Source organism: Gordionus sp. m RMFG-2023, chromosome 4 (genome assembly GCF_954871325.1).
Source record: "Gordionus sp. m RMFG-2023 chromosome 4, tfGorSpeb1-WG-v2, whole genome shotgun sequence".
Classification (NCBI taxonomy): domain Eukaryota; kingdom Metazoa; phylum Nematomorpha; class Gordioida; order Chordodea; family Parachordodidae; genus Gordionus; species Gordionus sp. m RMFG-2023.
In genome coordinates, this window is record NC_088778.1 from 7,308,068 (window position 1) to 7,326,935 (window position 18,868).

An 18,868-nucleotide genomic window follows, 5' to 3' on the forward strand; every position below is an offset into this window, starting at 1 on the left:
CTTCAAAGATCTTTATGATTTATTTTTTTACCCCTTTATTAAAAGCCCAGATGTTTTTCAATTTTCATCAAGGCAGGAGGAGAGGTATAAAACATAAAAGAAATATTATATTAATAAAATTGAAAAACATCTGAGCTTTTAATAAAGGGGTAAAAAAATAAATATCATGAAGATCTTTGAAGATCGTTACACAAAATTTTTAAAAAATAAAAGATCTTCAAATTTTACGATCTTCAAAGATCTTGAGCAAATGTACAACTCTGATTAATCATATATGTTAACCAAAATTAACAAATAAGAATAATATTAATATTTTACTTGAGAAATTGCAAATTATGGTAAAAAATTAATAAAAAGGCTTAAAAGAAAAAATTTATAGTTTTTTATTATTTTTTAATAGACAGATCAATCGTAACAATTATTGAATTTAAAAAGAATATAATTTAAGTCAACTATCCCCAAAAAATCAATACCTACACCCTCAAAAAAAATCTACCCTCAAAAATCTATACCTACTTCCCAAAATGTCAATTGGAAACATTTGTCTCCTACCCACTCCGGCCAGGTAGACCCTGAACATCAGTGCTCTGCCTCCAAATTTTTTATATGTATTATATATTTAATGTGTTTTATATAGTATTCACTAAAAATTATATAAAATTACATATACACGTATTAAAAATAAATTTATTTATTCCATCTTTTCATAAAATATTATTTATCTATTTTAAGAAAGTAAAAAATTTATTTAAATATTTTTTTTCTTTAACATCTCGTTTAATATGCTATTTTATCTCATGATTTAATATTAAAGATCTTGAAAGAAACACTTTATATCCATAATATAGAATTGCAAATAATATCTTCAATAAATTTGAAATAACAAAATACAAGTTTAACTTGGTTATATATTTGAATAGATAAAAAAATTGAAATATCGATAGACTGCGCTCTATACAAGAGATAAGAAATTTATTTATATATTTTAAAAAATGATTGACATAAGATAATCGCATTCTCCTAAAATTTACAGCTGATTTGTTTATGATTTTGGGGAAATTGGTAAATTTTTAAATAGATCTATAATTCCTTTATTATAGGTAGAATGGATTAGTTGCCTATTATTGTACATCTGTTCTGTTTTTGTAACTCATTTCTTATGTGTTATATTTGGTGCTCCTATTAGCAGGTTAATTTCCACAGAGATTTTAAAATATTTATATTTTTCAGTGATATCCTAAAAACATTTTATTTCAGTATTTATTTAACCAGTTTAACTTTGTTGCCTTCCATAATAAAATACAAATTAAACCCAAATCTATGGATAAATGTTTACTTATATCATGAGTATTAAAAAATTATTGGCATTTTGTTTATAAAAGATATTAGTTACTCAGATAGGTTTTCAAAAATTATATGTGACTTAAGCATTTACACATTAATAGGAGCTTGGTTGGGAGCATTTGTTATTCCTCTTGATTGGGATAAACCATGGCAGGTTTTTTATAATTTTCATTGTTTGAAAATTGGAGTGCTCTTTGGCATCAATTTGAAAAAAAATATTCAGTGTTAAAATTTGAGTTGTTTTAATTGAGAAAGCTAATGAGTGAAAATATTTTTTATTAGATTATCACTATTTGTTCAAAGAAAATAGTTTTTATTATGAAATCACAGAAACATGACTATTTAATATAAAAATAATTTATTTTGGTATATGAGAAAAATAACGAAGAGTTAATAACTTTCAAGCAAGATTTAGTGATAGAGGGTGTATGATTATTGATATAATATTTTTTATATAAATAAAAGAAATTGGTTTTGCTGATAAAGTAAAAAGCAATCATTTTAAAATTATGTTTTTAAATAAATTTTAAACCAAAATTCGTAAATTCAGGATAAGTTCTCCAATCTTCAAGCTATGGCTGCATTTAAGTCATCTAACTTTAACAAATTATTAATATATAAATAGGTGTGGCCTATTCCTTGTTATATAGGAAGTTTATTAGCTATGACAATGACTATTAGCTTTGCTTTGATAAAATATATCATGTCCTATTATAATAATCAATGGTTACAAGCAAGATACAAAAATAATGACAAACATTTCAATCAAAAGCTAAATACACGTAACACAAAAAAAATTGTATAATGATCTAAATTAAATATTATATAAATAAAATTTTATATTAATATTATGCACTATTTAAAAAATAAGATATTTTAAATTATCACAATTTTTTTTTAAATAAATATAAATATGTATATAATATTTGTTTTATATAAATTTCATAATAATAAAATTATGCAAATTAGGCTTATGCAGAATAATTTTACTTAGGCGTATAAATTTAACAATTGTGTATACAGTTTCAAATAATATATAATTTTAAGTAGTTTTTTTTTTATTTCGCGTGACAAATCAATGTTTTATTCACCATTTGTAAAAAAAAATATATTAAATATAATTATCATTTTTTCCCTCATTATTTGTTTTTATACTCATATATCCTCGAGCTATTTTATGTGTGGACCTCATTTTTAAATTGAGCTGTTCAATTATTTAATATTATCGCACAGCTTAGCAATATTATGTTAAATCACATAACAAACAGGTTATGAATCAATCGTTTTGTCAAAATTCATATTAAGTTGTATGCAATCATTTTTTTTATATATAAACCTAGATTTATGATATTCAAATATTTATCTTATTTCTTTGGCATATGCTCAAAAACTTTAAATCATGAACAATAGTTTTAACAGAAATAATTGAAAAAAGAGATATTTGAAAATTCAAATTTTAAACCCATCTCATATATTTTTATTTTGTATTTTCTAATTGAGGCCGCAATTGTCAAAATTAATAAAAAGAACAAAAAAGGTGTCCTAGAGGATTAAAAAGAGAAATTAAGATGAGCCACACCGCAGTAAGACATTTGATAGTTATTTTTTAATACATTAATTGATCTTCTAACTTCCATTTAATCTTAAATTAAAAACTTAAAAATCGAACAACAAAAAAATTTTAATTTCAAAATGATACCTTTTAAAATTAAAGTATTCTCTTAGTCTCTCTTAAATTTTCTAATTCACAATTTTCGAAGGTATCCGTAGTTTCATCATATAAATTTAAATCAAGCAGATCCAAGTGCGAAAAAGAACGTCTCAAACGATCGACCGAGGAAAAATCGTTTGAAAGTTTGAGGCCTTTAGTCCTAAATTCGTTAAGCGCTTTGCTGTCGAATTCTTCTTTTTTGTTGTCGAATTTGGGTTGGTTCATCGATAAATTTTCGATCTGAGAAACGATCGAATGTTTCGGGGAGTTTAAAATAGCCTTTTTGTGTTTTTCCTGAAAATCTAGGTAAATCTTCTGAAGGTATTGGTCCAGGGATTTGTAAGGACGGGTTTTGAAATCCTTTGGCGCCTTAGTTCTGGATTGAAGTATAGAGTCAAATTTTTTGAAGTTTTCGGTGTCATCGTAGGGTAAGGATTTGCGAGGTATTTCTATTTGTATATTTGACAAAACAAATAAACATGGATGCCTGATAATGATAATTAATGTGTCTATATATCGCCTCTTATCCGTAATAAAAATTTCTTTTTAAGAATATTCAAAGGAAAAAATGATTTTTTTAGAAACGATTTAGTTAAACGTTGATAAATAAAAAACGCTACACAATGAAACCTGTCTAATTTAGGCACTGTTGTGTGTGACCAAGATTTGATCAACTTATCAAGGCATTTTCTAATACGTGATAATTAATAGGAATTTGATTGAGAGCTCAAAATTTTGGTCAAATTAGGGAGTCACCCAAATTAGACATGTTTTAATCTATAGCTTTTTAGTCGTATTACATATAGTGTTTTTTGCTTTAAACTTTTTTTTTACCTGATAACTAAATTGAAAAAAGACACCATATGATAAAAAAAAATTATTGATAAAAAAAATGGAACTAATTTCTAAATAAGCTTCGTTTTATCATTCCTAACTGGCTATACTTATCTTGTTTGTTTTTACTAAATCATGATCCTTGTTTAGAAAATGTTTTAAGTCAAAGCAAGTAGACCCAATAAACTTTTTGCAAGGTTCAATATAGGTCCATTTCGTAATTTTTAAAATAAAAAAAAGGATGAAATGCAGTTCTGATAATGTTTTCAAGAAGCAAGTAATAAGTATAGTTGGGTATGGCTAAATGTCGGAAAAAATCCGTTAACTATCTTTTTTAACAAAAACCCCAAAATGATAGGTTTCGGCTAAAAACTTAGTTTTGCTGGCTAAAAATTTGCTTAAACGACTAAAAATATAGTAATTGTCCAATTATAGTAATAAAACACAAATTTCCAATTGCTATTTTATTTTGTTTCATTAAATCTAAAAAAAAAAATTAAAAAACGGTAATGAAGTTAGGACAGTAGTATCTTAAATGTATTAGGAGTAAAAAAAAAGTTTGCAACCTAACCTATATTTGAATCAATCATCAAATGACTAAAATCGGGTGGTCTCATTGACTTTATGTTAGGGTTCTGATTAGAGAAAATATAGTGAATCAGAAACCTAAATTTAATCAAAATAACCAATTTAGGATGTTTTTCAGGGGATATGCCTTCTTTATTTTAATTCAATATTTTAACGAATGTAAAAATAAAATAAGAATATACCTTTGTCTTCGCTGAAGGTAACCTGAGGGTGGTGAGCTAATTTGGGCGAATCACCGCTTTTTGGATTTTTCATGATAAATTTATCGTATTTTGTGGAGAAGGATTTCGATGTAGAAATAGTCGGTGGACTCACATGACGATTAAATCGATACCATGACAAAAATAGTATTGAGCTTAAGAGTAACACGTTGATCAAAATTCCGTAAAATGCGGCTGATAGGGGCCAATTGTAGATTAGATATCTATTTTATTAGAATATATATTTAATGTAGATATATATATATATCAGAGACTTGCGGGCCCAACCCGTATTATAATCTTTTAAAATATACACAGACCAGGACCAAAAAAATATCCGGGCTGGGCCGAATATATTTTAAATCGTCATTATATGTTAACTATAAAAATTGAAAAAATAAATATATTTTAAAAGAATTCTGATCGGGCCTGAAAATATAAAACCCGGGTCGCGCCGAAAAATTTGGAGCCGTAAATTTTACCTCTGCAGGGCTTTGATATATTATATTTTTTTAAATTGGGTTTTGGATATGTTATTAACGATTTTAAGACAATTGATCGAACAGGGTTAATTTCTGGATATTCAAGATATCTAGCAGAGTTGTTAAAGTAGCACGCTACTTAGTGCGCTATCTTTTTTGGTAGCTATAGCTAATAGCCGCTACTTTTTTAATTATTTAATTTTTTAGCGCGCTACTTTTTTTAAAAGTAGCTAAGTAGCGCGCTACTTCGCTACTTTTAAAAAATATAATGAATGTAAGTATAAACATGAAAATTTAAATATAATATCATAATTAATTATAATTTTTATAATTTATTATTTAATTTTGAAATTTAAATATATTTTCAATTTTTAATTTATATTTTCAATCTGTGTTAATAATCTAAAATGGCATCGCCCATGGATATCCAAATCCTTGAAAGTGATTCGGACATGGAAGATTCAATGGAAGAAAATGTACTTAATAACTCTAATAACGATTTCCCATTCCCTAGATTTGAAAAATTTTTTAAAATAAATATTAAAACAAAATCTGGATTCAAATTCCTGTGCTTAAAATGTAAAAAAAATATATCATCAAATCAATTGAGTAGCTATAACCTGAAGAAACACCTAAAGGTAAATTGTTATTTTTACATTATAATATTATTTATTTTATTAGACTGTTCACGCCAATTGCTATAAGGAAATAGAGAAACATATAAAAAAATTTGGTATGGGAGAATCTTCATTCAAAAAGACAAATACTATCCAAACCAAATTAACTGATAATAAACATACCAATATTTCACAAAAATTGGCTGATAAAGTAATTGTTGATTTTATTATTGACACAGTTCAGCCATTGTCCTTGGTTGATAATCCATCATTTACTATGATGATTAAAACTTTATTTCCTGGCACAACAGTTTTATGTCGCCAGACACTTATGAATAAAATAGCCGACAACTTCAAAGTGATGAAAGATGCTCTAATAGTAGAGTTATCAGATATATCTTATGTATGTACCACGGCAGATAGTTGGACACATAACAGAAGGTAAAAACTTATTTATATTTATAAATTGATCTGATTAAATATTTTTAGAGCTTATTTGGGAATCACAGGCCATTGGTTAGACCCTAGGACTTTAAAAAGAAGATCTGTAGCCTTAGCCCTTAAAATGATTATAGGATGCCAGACATATGACGTACTTGCAAATAAAATTATTGACATCCACAAGTCTTTTAGGATTCATAATAAAGTTAGCAAGATGGTTACTAATAATGGGTCTAACTACCTGAAGGCATTTAGGTTATATCACAAATTTATTTATAATATTTATTTTAAGCTATGATTTTTTGGGCAGTACATTAATCAGATGGAATGGTTATTATTTAATCTATAAAATATTTAGTATTTTAATATTTCACATTATTTATAGAATTTTTATTAACTAAATACACACATATTTTAGTAATATTATGATTATCATAATTTATATCAAATTATAAATAAAATTAGTGAAATTAACTAATAAAATATAAAACAGAGGTGGATTATTTCATTAATTTTTATTGTACAGTGTCATTGAGCTAATCTAACATTTAATAAGATATTGTTATTGAATATTTCATGGATGATTAGATTTTTACTATATTTATTTCTTATGATTAATTGCCATCAATTTATATACAGTACAGGGAATTCATTCAATGTATTCATTTGATAAAATATTTTTGCTTAGTTACATTATAATTCCTGAGGTTCAAAATTTAGAATACTAAGAAATGATTTTTCCACACCATTTTTGATAAATATTACTAAACATTTCTATTAAAACTGGATGAATAATTTAATTTGTCCTATTTAATATGAATATAGAATATTTGGTGAGGATAATGCTGAAGATGAGATACAGAATGATAGTCAACATGTATTGGAAGAGGAGGAAATAGGTGTTGATGCCAATGATATTAATGAGATCTTAGAAGAAGGTTTAAATTATTTTATAATACATGTTAATCTAATCAATATTCTATAGGATCTTCAACTAACTCCACAATGTTACCCAGCCATCAGAGATGCTCCTGTCATAATTTAAATTTGATAGCAACAGTAGATGCTGAAGGAGCTTTAAATGATGAAGATTTTAAAAGGGTGTCAAGATCGACATTTTATAAATGTCAAACTTTATGGAATAAGCAGAACAAATCTCCTAAAAGTTCTGACATGTTTAAAAAAAAATTAGGGAGGTATTTATTAACCCCTAATCGTACAAGATGGAATTCTGTATACCAAGCAATAAAACTAATCGCTTATTTTCTGGAGGAAAGAAGATTAGAGATTAATTATCTCTGTGATCTTGTTGAAATTGAATATATTAACGATGAAGAGCATACTTTTATAAAAGAGTATACAGAAGTAATTCTAATTAATAATGATTCATTTCCATATCAAATATTTATTTATATTGCTTATTTTTTTATAATCTAAACTAACTATATTTTTATATTTATAAATGTTGATTTTTATATATTATTTATTATACATTTACATTATAGAGCAAAAAAAAAAAATTTGTTTCATTTGTTTCTAAATTTTTTTTTATAAAAAGTAGGACAAATAGCGAAAGCGGTAGCGCGCTACTTTTTTGACAAATAGCTATAGCGGTAGCGCGCTACTTTTAAAAATAGCGTTTAACAACTCTGATATCTAGATATAATTGCGTAAATTTAATTATATAGTCATTTATATGAGTTATAATAAACCAGATACCTTCAAGTATGTATCTACATCCAGCGGCTTTTACCATGTGGAAGTGGAATTCTCAGTGGGAGGGGGGGGGGGGTATAAATTAAGATGAAAAATCTTTTAAGGGGGGGGGGGGGTTAACTTTCTTTAAGGTATTGAACCATTTTCGCTCTTGAGGAGGTAACTTGATATTTATTATTTTATAACTATTAATTTATTCACATTGAAGAAAATTTATATTATATTACTACATTTGCAATTAATCTACTTGGTCTCAATTATATGTTACAATATAATTTGTTTTTGCAATATATCTTAAAGTAGATATAATGCTATGCTATCTTGTATGAGTAATAGTAATAAATATTTGGGGTTTCAGTGATACTGTCTATTTAAGTTAGTAAAAATATTTAGGGAAGGGGGGGGGGGGGATAAATCGTGAGAACTGCTGCCTACATCTACTTAGAATAAACTTATGTCAAAATTTTTATAAATCATCCCTTTCGAAAAATAGTTTCTTCAATTATTGAGACATGAATTCCCCTTTATACCCTCCTTAGTCCTTATTTTAAAAAAATATTATTTTCATATCTCTTTTTATTCAACCCCTTTCCTTCTCTGTTAAAAATATGGTGGGCTACGCATAAAAAATGGCTGCTTAAGTGAGAAACATGTGAAAGATATTTGAAGGAAGGAAAACAGGGGATATTTATAATGGGAAAGAAAAAAAGAAACCATAGTTTTTCCAATTGCGCAAATATAAATTAGAATAGATAAAAGAAATAATACCTTAATCCACTATAATGAGCATGTATCTTCAAAGTGGATGAATATATTTGGATTTTGTTGTTTTCGATTTCGATCCATGCCCTAGAAGCTGGAACGTTCTAAACATTACATTTTTATTTCAAATAAATAAAATAATTTATTTTCTATCCCACCATCTTTCAACTTTATTCGAGGTTGGCAAAAACTCTAAAGTGGTCTGTAAATAGTGTCCTACTGGAAATTTTTTTTTATATCAACCCATAGATAGTGTAGGTGAAATCAAGCAAGATGTGTTAAATGAACGAATTTGAAGTTTGTAAAATTTTGGGCTATAGTTTTTAAAAACTTTGATTTCTCCAAAACACTGATATAGACTAGGGTTAGGTTATAAATTTTGTGTAAATTTTCCTTTGTATTCTAACCAAATATATTTTTTTAGTATGAACCTATTTACCAACCCCGTGGCATGTAGATCACGAGTCAGACACGTGATATTCGTCTAAATTTGTTTAATTATCAGAGAAAATTAGGTGTCATAAACACATTTGATTAAGTTCCAGGGGAATCATTGGCCGTCTTAAATTGATCTAGAAGGCCCCATTAAATAAATAAATATAAAAAAAAGTTGAAGTGAGAGGATTGGTTATAAATAAAAGTTAGTGACGAGAAGATTCCAGAAAAAAAATAACTTTTATATGATCAGAAAAGGAACAAGGCCATATTCGTCACTTGGGCCTGCACCGATTAGGACCCGAATCTTCTCTATTTTAATCCGGGTGACTCTTTAAAAATTTTAGGATGTTGACCAGTTTTTTTTTAATACATATTAATGCCTCCATTTTAGTTTTTCATATATGTATCTTAAATTAATAAACAAAGTGGTTAAAACTAAAAAAAAACCATTCTATCATTTTATTCTATTTATTGAAGATAAACAAATTTTTTATCGAATTAAATTTATAATCTACGTATTCGTACCCGGAGTAATCAATTTTTTAGTATTCGAAACAGGTTAAAAAATTAGATCCAGTGTATCCCTAAATATAAATATATATACCTTATTATCGGTAAAGGTTTCGATGAGTGTTACGACGAGGGTTTGTTTTTCCTCCTTGAGGGAAAGGAGAAAGAGCGGAGCGAGCACTAGCGTTCTGATAAGCCTCATGAGTTTTGAGCGGTAATGTGGCGTGGCCTATAAAGGGGGTAATTAAACTTTATCGAGTTTATTCCTCCTTAGTGTTGTTAAACGGCTCATTTTGAGCCGATTTTTTAAAACGGCTAACCCAATATTTTAACCAGAAAAACTATGGCTAAGCCTCGAGATTTCGTTAATATATGTCAAGACCTTTGTTCCTTCTATGAGCAAAATCTTCAGGCCTGCGTAATATTTTTCTGAATGGAATATTGAGTTAACCATTTTTAAAAATCGACTCAAAACGAGCCGTTTAAAATCGACTCAAAACGAGCCGTTTAAAATCGACTCAAAACGAGCCGTTTAACACTCCTCTACCTTAATTCTTTTTTTTCTCTCTCGTTAAATTATAAGCCAATTTCCTTTTCTTCCTCCCTTTCTTTTCTTTTCTGGCCATATATATTAAATTTATCGAAATTTAGATTATATTATAGGATTTGGGTTTTTTATACGAATCGGTTAGAGCTTCGGATAATTTGATCATATTGGGAAAGCATTCGAATATTGCACATAAACATTCCTATACGATATATAAAAAAATGAAGGTGAGGCGATTATAAATATATATTTATAATTTTTTGAGTCATTTAAAATAATACTTTCTTTACGTCATCGAATAATTGGGGGAGGGGGACTAAGGCACACTTTTTATCAAAATTGTTTAGGTGAACTAATAATTTTTATCCTAAATACACTCATAGATATTTATTATATATATTATGATTGAGTTAAGCGTCCAAACTCAAAAATTGAAATGAAAGGTTTCCATTATTTGGCTTAACCTGTCAAGTGGACAGAAAATTTTGAAATGTGTAAACCTTTATTTTTGATTTTTTTTAAAGTTTACACATATCTTATATTTTAAGGCTAAACGCTTATAAATTTTTTCGCTTCCCAAAAACTCTCCAAAATTAAAATCACTTCCATTCGGACCCAATGGATGATGTTAAAATTTAAAAAAGCAATATTTTCGAAATAATTATTTTTTCCTAAATCGAACCCAAATTGAGATTAATGTCGGAGTCAGGCAATTCCAATTCCAAATCTATCTTGTATTCATGGTCGGGTGTCATGATTTGCTTATATAAGTTTTATTTTTTTTATAAAAAAATATAGAATTATAAGTTTTAAAGTTATAAAATGTTTAATAATAATAAAAAAAATATGCCCAGAATCAGGAAATTAGATACCCCTGAGAAATTATAATCAGGTTTGGGTTATGAATATTGAAGGGATAGTATAAATTTAAAATGAATGTTATTGCATTTTAATAAATATATCATATCATTTAAGCTATAAAAATGTTAAAATTTGATAATTTTTAAAAAAATATCTCTAGTCCAATAAAAAAAAATCATCCCTAATTTTGTGACCATCAAAAAAAAGGTAAAATATTTACTCAAAGCTTGAGATCTCAGAGGATTCACTTATTCTTGTTAATCCCAACCATTTTCCCCTAATCTCTAGGACTGTACCGATTAGCGTTTTTTAAAATATCGGATAGGGCTGTTACCTTTAAATACCAATCCGATCTATTCACGGTTTTTTTTATCATTTTATGATTGTATATTTTATAATGTTTATTTTACATTATTTTAATATTTCAATTTCAAAACATTTTTTATAATTCGGCCATTTTATTATTTATACTTTAAGAGAGGTTCTTTCATTTTATAGTATGAATTTTTTTTAAGATGGCATCTAGATATGGATTTTTTTTTAAAGTTAAAATAATTTTCAGGAGATATAGATATGGTCTATATCGTAGAATTGTATTGCCCAAAAATCCAGAAGCCCTTATTATTATCTTAAAAAAATTAAAATCGTATGGGGATTCGGAAGCCGTGGGAATTCAGAATCCGTGGGTCGGAATCTTTCAATTTTAAATCATTTGCTAAGGGCGATTTTTGGATTTTAAAAATTTGATTCTACAGGAATTGTATTTCAGCATGTACAGAGTACCCAAACTGTAAATTTCAAACAATATTGTCATGAACTTTAGAACTACTTCTAATTTATATTAATTTATATATTTTTTATATAAATTAAAAAATACTAAAATGTCTATGGCTGAAATTTATAGGGTAAATACTCTACACATGCTAGAAAACATTTCCGGTTAAATCAGATTTGAAATTTTTTTAAATTGCCCTCGGTTAAGGATTAAAAATCAAGAGATTCCGAATCCCTACGGATTCCGAATCCCCAGTACATATATATATTGTTCTCAAAATAAAATGCACACATTATTACATAAATTTTTTTGATATTTATTATAATATAATTTTTATTTTAAATTTAAATTTTAGAAATAAAAATTAAATGATTCAATTTTTTACACAGAAAATATGAATTTTTTTTATTACATTTTGTTCAAAAAGTGGATGTAAATGTTGTTAAAAAGCCAGATTGGGTCGATTTTTAAAACCGACTCAATTAAGATTTTCGCCAAATTATATTATGTAGGCTCGTATATTTCGCTCATAGATGGCAGAAAGGTGTTAGACCTCTGCCAAAATCTCAGGCCTATATAATATTATTTTGATGACGAATATAGGATCGTTTAAAAATATGTGGATCGGCACAGCCTTATTTATTAATGTTTAATTAGAGATGTAAAAAAAGGAAGAAAATATTAAAAAAGCAACATGTAAAAAAAATGGGGGAAAGCTGTGATTAAAAACTATAATACCTTTAACAAAATTTTGAAAAAACTCGATATATTTTTTTTTAAATTATAATTCGATTTTTAAAAAGTTAATTTTTTTTTAAATTAACCCAAATTTAACAAAATATGAGCGAGTTATAAATGATTATAATATTGAAACATAAAAATGATTTTTCTTCTTTTTTGAAAACTTACTAATTTTTATTATCTTTTGAAATTGAGATTGCCTTCATATTTGACATTTTATCATATTTTTTTTGATGAATTTTTCTACTATCCTTGACATTTTGCAAAAAAAATATACATTTATTAACGGTCGAGAGATTTAAATCTTATCTTAGAGTTGCACGTTTGGAAAAAAAAAATTAAGCTTTTTGCCGGTTTAATTTTTTTTCAAAGATCTGAATCTGATAAAAAAATATACTAGACTGAAAAAAAAGGTATATAGTGGTCCGGTCTGAATAAAATTTTATATTAAGGTCCGGTTAGATCGAGTTCAAATTCGCTATTCTGATATCCGATTTTGGTAGATTCTGAAATGATTCTATCTATTAAGGTCGGTGCGGCGAGGCCTAACCCTGCCCATCATAATTTTTACCCGGCTCAATTCGGCCCGTAAAATGATTTTAAACAATGTGACCAGACCGCTCTGTTATTATTTTTTACGAAGGATTTAAAAACATTTTCAAATTTGACCAGTTTATTCTGATCTGGGCAGTAAATCATTTTTAGCGACTGCGGTCTAGGTTTCAGGCCGCGCTGATCTTTAATATCTATATATTTTTTTATGCAAAAAAAATTTTTTCCCTTTCCAAAATTTTTATTTTCTGATTTTAAAAAAAATCGTTATAAATTTTTTTTTAAAATTGCGTTTCGATTGACCATTTTATATAATAATTAAGTAGAAATAGTTATTATTGGAAAAGACCACTGTAAAAAAAATCGAAATTTCTATTAATAAATTTAAATATAACCAAATCCATATTTTTTTATATCTAAAAAAAATTATTATTAACATATTGTATATTATATTTTGAATCTAATAAATTATATATATATTTAAATTACCAAGGTTTTCTCGCATAAAATAATATTTTAAGTTAAATAACAACAAAGTGCATAATAATAATAATAATAATAATTACTATTATACCTTTTTAAGAATAATTTTGAATATTTAAAAATTATTAAAAATTAAAATCTTTGTCGTTCAAAATTTATCTAAAATTTTACTAAAATGGTTCTCTGGGGTAAAGTGATTATCATATGATATCAAATTGAATCTAATATTATATATAACACCCAACCCTCGTGTATCTCTTTCAATTGTTCACCTTTTTCCACATTTTATTACCCATAAAAAATTAAAATACTAAATTTAATTTTTACTTTATTCCAAGCAGCGTAAGGCTTGTTAAGCGATATGTTTGCACTTGGGAAAGATAACAATTTGCCATTCAGTCCATATCTTTTTAAAAAAAATCCACATATTTATAAGATACTTTTTATGCTAATCATTATTTGATTATTGAAACAAACTGGTTGCATTTATTGTTGTTTAAACAGCTCAATTAAGATATTTAAAACTCAAGATTTTGGCAAAAATATAAATTCCTCGTGAAGATTTTCTGGTAATAATATTTTGGCTAAAATCTTGAATTATACATTTTTAAATCTGCTAAATTAAACTATTTAACAATACTAGTTATATTTTGGTCAAAATAAAATTTTCAAACCCCCTAAGTTTTTATTTTAAATTTTGTCCGCAATTCCACCTTTGATTATCATAATAAGAAATCTACCAGGCCATCTAAGCCTGGCTTAAGTCATTTCAGGATAAAATTTAAACAGTTTTTATTAACTCAAGCTGAGTGGATCTAAATTTAATATAAAATTGAATAGATTTATTAAGGTAAATTAAAAAATATTTAAAGTTTAAATTTATCTCTTTAATGTGAAGTTAGAACAGTTTAATAACCAATAGAATATTTAATTTAAATAGACTGTTTTTTAAATAGGGAAAATTATGTCTAATAATATTTTTATATTGATTTTTAATAAGTTACGTGTGTATATACTATAAAATTAGATATAACATATTATATACTTTGAAGATTGTTAATTTAGTATTTCCTGAATAAGTTAATTTTTATCTTTATACAAACTTTTTTGGCTTACATATTACTACAATATAAATACAAGTTAAGCACTTTAGTGAACATTTTCAATTGGGCAATAATTAACATAGATTTGGGCCAAAAAAAAGTCATAGCCAAAATTAGGCATTTTTAAAAAAAGGATTGTTTAAAAATTATTATCATATTTTTTCTAAAGAAAAAAGATTATTACTAATAAAAAAAATTCAGCCTCCTGGGAGGATTGAACTCCCGACCCCTGGTTTACAAGACCAGTGCTCTGCCACTGAGCTAAAGAGGCGTTGTTCAAACGGCCAACTTTTTAAATATTTATTTTCCAAACTGAATATGTTAGATTACAATTTTTTGTGAAATTTATAGAAGAAAGATTTTATATCATATTATAATTATACTTAAATTTCCAGAATATTGGATAAGAAAATCCATTATTAGGCATGTAGAAAAAATAAAACATCCAATATATCCATATAGAGGTCCATAATATTAGTGATATAATAGAAACCACTATGCAAGAATATGTAAATATATGTTTTATTACATATAAACTTTGATTTATCATGTAATTGATGGATGATGACATATTTTAATTACATAGGAATGGTGTGAATGTGTCCTTATAAGCTTAGAGGCTATATTTATTTATGTGTACTCGTTTGAACATATCGCCATAGCTTTAAATAATTATTTTAATTATGTAAAATATTTTCAATTATATATCATATGTTTATAATTTTAATCCACTTAAAAGTATGGTTCGGATTAATATGCCAATTTGCAGCATTATTATTTGACAACTCCTGTCATTTGATTTATATAGACAAAAATATATGTGAAGGAATAACCACAAAATTAAATTGGGATTTTTCTCAAAGCCATGCGAAATGTATATTAGATGCCGTTATAAAAGGAGAGTCGATTTTTATGTCCTTCATTTTTGGTATATCTATCTAGCGTATAATCTTCATTTCATAAGATTAATTAAGATAAAAGATCAAATGAAAAAATAATATCCTATTAACGCCCATATAAATGTAGTTGGGGAGGGGGGGGGGCAGGATTCTTACAAATTTTGCCTGTTCTTGTAATTATTATTTTAAGCTAAAAAGATCCACCCCTTCCCCCTTTTCCACTCTCTCTTACAAAACAATATAACGTCACAAATAAACCTTAGGATGCCATCTTTCCTTGAAAAGAACTGGCTAAGTGTATGCATGTTCATAATACTGTTACGATGGAGAACGTCGCAAAATAAGCGATATAAAATTATAAACGTGTGTATTTTTGTATGTACAATAACAATCTTTATATCTGTTGATTTGTTTGCAAGCTATTAATTTCTGCTCTAGTTGATATGGTGATGAATCTATTTATATGAATTATATTATATGAATATATGAATAATATCATAATATGTAAATAAATTGCTTATCAATAGATAAGAATAAAAAGGTTATACCAATAGAAACAACAAAAAATATCTACTATCATACCATAAATACTTTCCTATGATTTAGAAGAGATTTTTTGTAATCAATTAAATAGAATTCAAGAATAACATATGTTAGACATATTTTTTAAAATTTTACTAAATTAAATATATTCGATATTTATAATAATTTAAAAATATTTATAATATATATATGTAAGAATTGAATAGAATCTTCCATTAAGTAATAATATCATGATGTATATATTTTATTTATTTATAAATTACATTTTTATTTTATATTCACTCTTTTACCAAAAACAATTTTTCTTTATATATCGTTTTTTTTAACAATAAAAAAAAATAACTAATTGTGTGAAATACAAATTGATATTAAAAAAAATGTAACTTTAAAATGATATAAAAAAAATGTTAATATAAAATTTTGACCGAAAGGTATAATCACTATTATTTTCCACCCTCCAAAGAAATTCTTACGATTTCCTTGAATAAGTTGAGTGGAACGCCATTAACACTCATGATTGCCACGCAATAAGCCACCCATGTTCATGATGCAGTCTTATTTTCAAACCGAACGATGGCTTGATAAAGTAAAGGCAACCTTTAGCTAACTTTGCGATCAGATCATTTGTGCATGGCATCGGGTATATAGATTCCTCTCGAGCAAGGTTCATGTTGTCCTTCAGCCAACCATCCAATTCACGAGTCATTGCATCAATGCTGACATATGGAACTCTCCTCAGATATATGATCTTAGGCACCGCATCGAGATTCATGTAAACTTTCTCTTGTCTGATCATGTTGGGTTTGTAGAAGTAAGTTGATTCAAGATCTTTTTTTGTTGTCAAGATTATCTTCTCGAGATCATTCTCTACGTTACCCATTAAGAACGTTTTTAATATGTTGTTGAAGGCGTGGAGCCACATAAACCCTAGCAGGGAGATCTTATCACAATCCACCACTATGGCCTCCAGTGTTTGTGAATTACCTTCATACTTAACGTTCACATTGGCAAGACCTAATATCTTGATGGCGCTGCCATCATAACCAGTGAGTTTCATATCCGTCTTACGTATCGTGGTTATGCCTACAATCTTAGCTGTCAGCTTCGAAAGTATAGTGTACCTCGTACCGGTGTCAACTTGCATCAACGTGGGTACGTTGTTGATGCTCACCGTTACGTTGTACGCGTCATATCTGGTATCGTTGACCCCCAGATTGCACACTTCCAAATTCTGCAGACTATATTCTTTAAGATCTGTGTTTAGGCTATCGTCATCATCGATTACTTCGTTGTTTATAGCATGGTTCGTATTCAATTGACAATCACGATCTTTTATAATCATAAGATCTGTTGTATTATTGTCATTTTTGTACTGGTTGGGCCTCGACGAATATTTCAGAAAACCATTAATATTTTGAGGGTTGTATCTGTGCTGACCACGACGGGAATAGTTGGTTTGGTTATCACCTCTATAAGATTTATATTGCCGATCAGGTTTTTGATGATGGTCATGATGATACTCGTGTGATTGCCATGGACGTTGTACCCACTATTGTAGTATCGATTGTCGTAGTAGTTATCATTGCGATTATCGAAAGCGATTATAATGATAATTATCGTAGCTTTGATCAAAACGATTGTCGTGGATGTTTCTGTGCCGTCCATCGAATCGTTTGTCGCGGCAATAGTCACAGCGTACATAATAACGTTCATCAAAGTGCTGTTCGAGACGATTGTCATTAATGAACTGGGGTTGCTTAAGAGATTTACCATGTGCGTGAGAGTCCTGAATGGGTTTTGTTATTACGTAACTATTTTTGACTCTGCCCATGTGAATCCAAATGAAACAATTTCATCACGCCCTTGATATCACTTGGCTCAGTAGTGTCTTCCTCTAAACCTAGATTGTAAATATCTTCCATAGTCATAGAGCTCCTGACCGCTTTCCTGACATCTTTGGACTTCAAAGCAACTCTCACTTTCTCAATAATGCGCTGAATGCCATTGAATTTGCATTCTTTATTGAGTCGTGCTACGCGTGTGACCCAGGCCGAGAACGTCTCCTCCTTGCCTTGAGTGGCAGCATAAAATAATGACAGTTTGACGTTCTCAGTCTTTGATGGATGTTGTAGCTTGAATTTTCCAAGCAGAGCGTTTGGGTCCTGGAAGTCTGCTTCTGGCAAATTGCTTCATTGTTATTGAATTCGTCATCTGGAAGACTTCGGAGAAACAACGCGGCCTTTTCTCCGTTGGAAATCTTCTTGGTGTCGAAGAAATTCTGAAATTTCCTTATGTAGGCACTGTCATTGCTACTGAATTTAGGGAAATCCAGCTTGACGAATTCAGTAATATATGTTGAATTGTTCAAAGCATCCATCGCGAAGTTCGGACGTTATTTGGCCTCTATGTAAGAATTGATTAGAATATTCCATTAAATTATAATATAATAATGTATATATTTTTTAATTTTATATAAATTACAATTTTATTATTTATTCATCCTTTCACTAAAAACAATTTTTCTCTATATATCTTTTTTTTAACAATAAGAAAAATAACTAATTGTGTGAAATACAAATCGATATTTAAAAAAATATAACGTTAAAATGATATTAAAAAAATGTTAATATAAAATTTTCACCGATTAAATTTAAATACAAAGTGAATAAAAAAATGTCACATTAAAATTATATATAAAAAAATGTTAATATAAAATTTTGA

The 18,868-nt window shown here is 27.5% G+C and overlaps 2 protein-coding genes and 1 non-coding gene across 3 annotated transcripts; 1 reads left to right on the forward strand and 2 right to left on the reverse strand.

Moving 5' to 3' along the window:
• The first annotated feature begins 1,038 nt into the window (after positions 1 to 1,038).
• On the forward strand, positions 1,039 to 2,736 carry LOC135927801 (phosphatidylinositol-glycan biosynthesis class F protein-like). Its single transcript, XM_065463993.1, has 5 exons — positions 1,039 to 1,062; positions 1,101 to 1,189; positions 1,231 to 1,347; positions 1,390 to 1,498; positions 1,970 to 2,736. Exons 1-5 carry the CDS (start codon positions 1,045 to 1,047, stop codon positions 2,147 to 2,149), a joined length of 513 nt encoding a protein of 170 aa, XP_065320065.1. The 5' UTR covers positions 1,039 to 1,044; the 3' UTR covers positions 2,150 to 2,736.
• Positions 2,306 to 15,438, reverse strand: LOC135927800 (uncharacterized). The gene is made up of 8 exons (XM_065463992.1): positions 15,089 to 15,438; positions 13,930 to 14,008; positions 10,873 to 10,951; positions 10,325 to 10,392; positions 9,738 to 9,872; positions 8,702 to 8,799; positions 4,660 to 4,901; positions 2,306 to 3,504 (listed from the first exon to the last, which is right to left on the reverse strand). The coding sequence occupies exons 1-8, from the start codon at positions 15,274 to 15,276 to the stop codon at positions 3,053 to 3,055; spliced, it is 1,341 nt and encodes a 446-aa protein (XP_065320064.1). The 5' UTR covers positions 15,277 to 15,438; the 3' UTR covers positions 2,306 to 3,052.
• On the reverse strand, positions 14,905 to 14,976 carry Trnat-ugu (transfer RNA threonine (anticodon UGU)). The gene has a single exon. It is a non-coding gene; the product is annotated as a tRNA-Thr (tRNA).
• Positions 15,439 to 18,868: the final 3,430 nt, after the last annotated feature.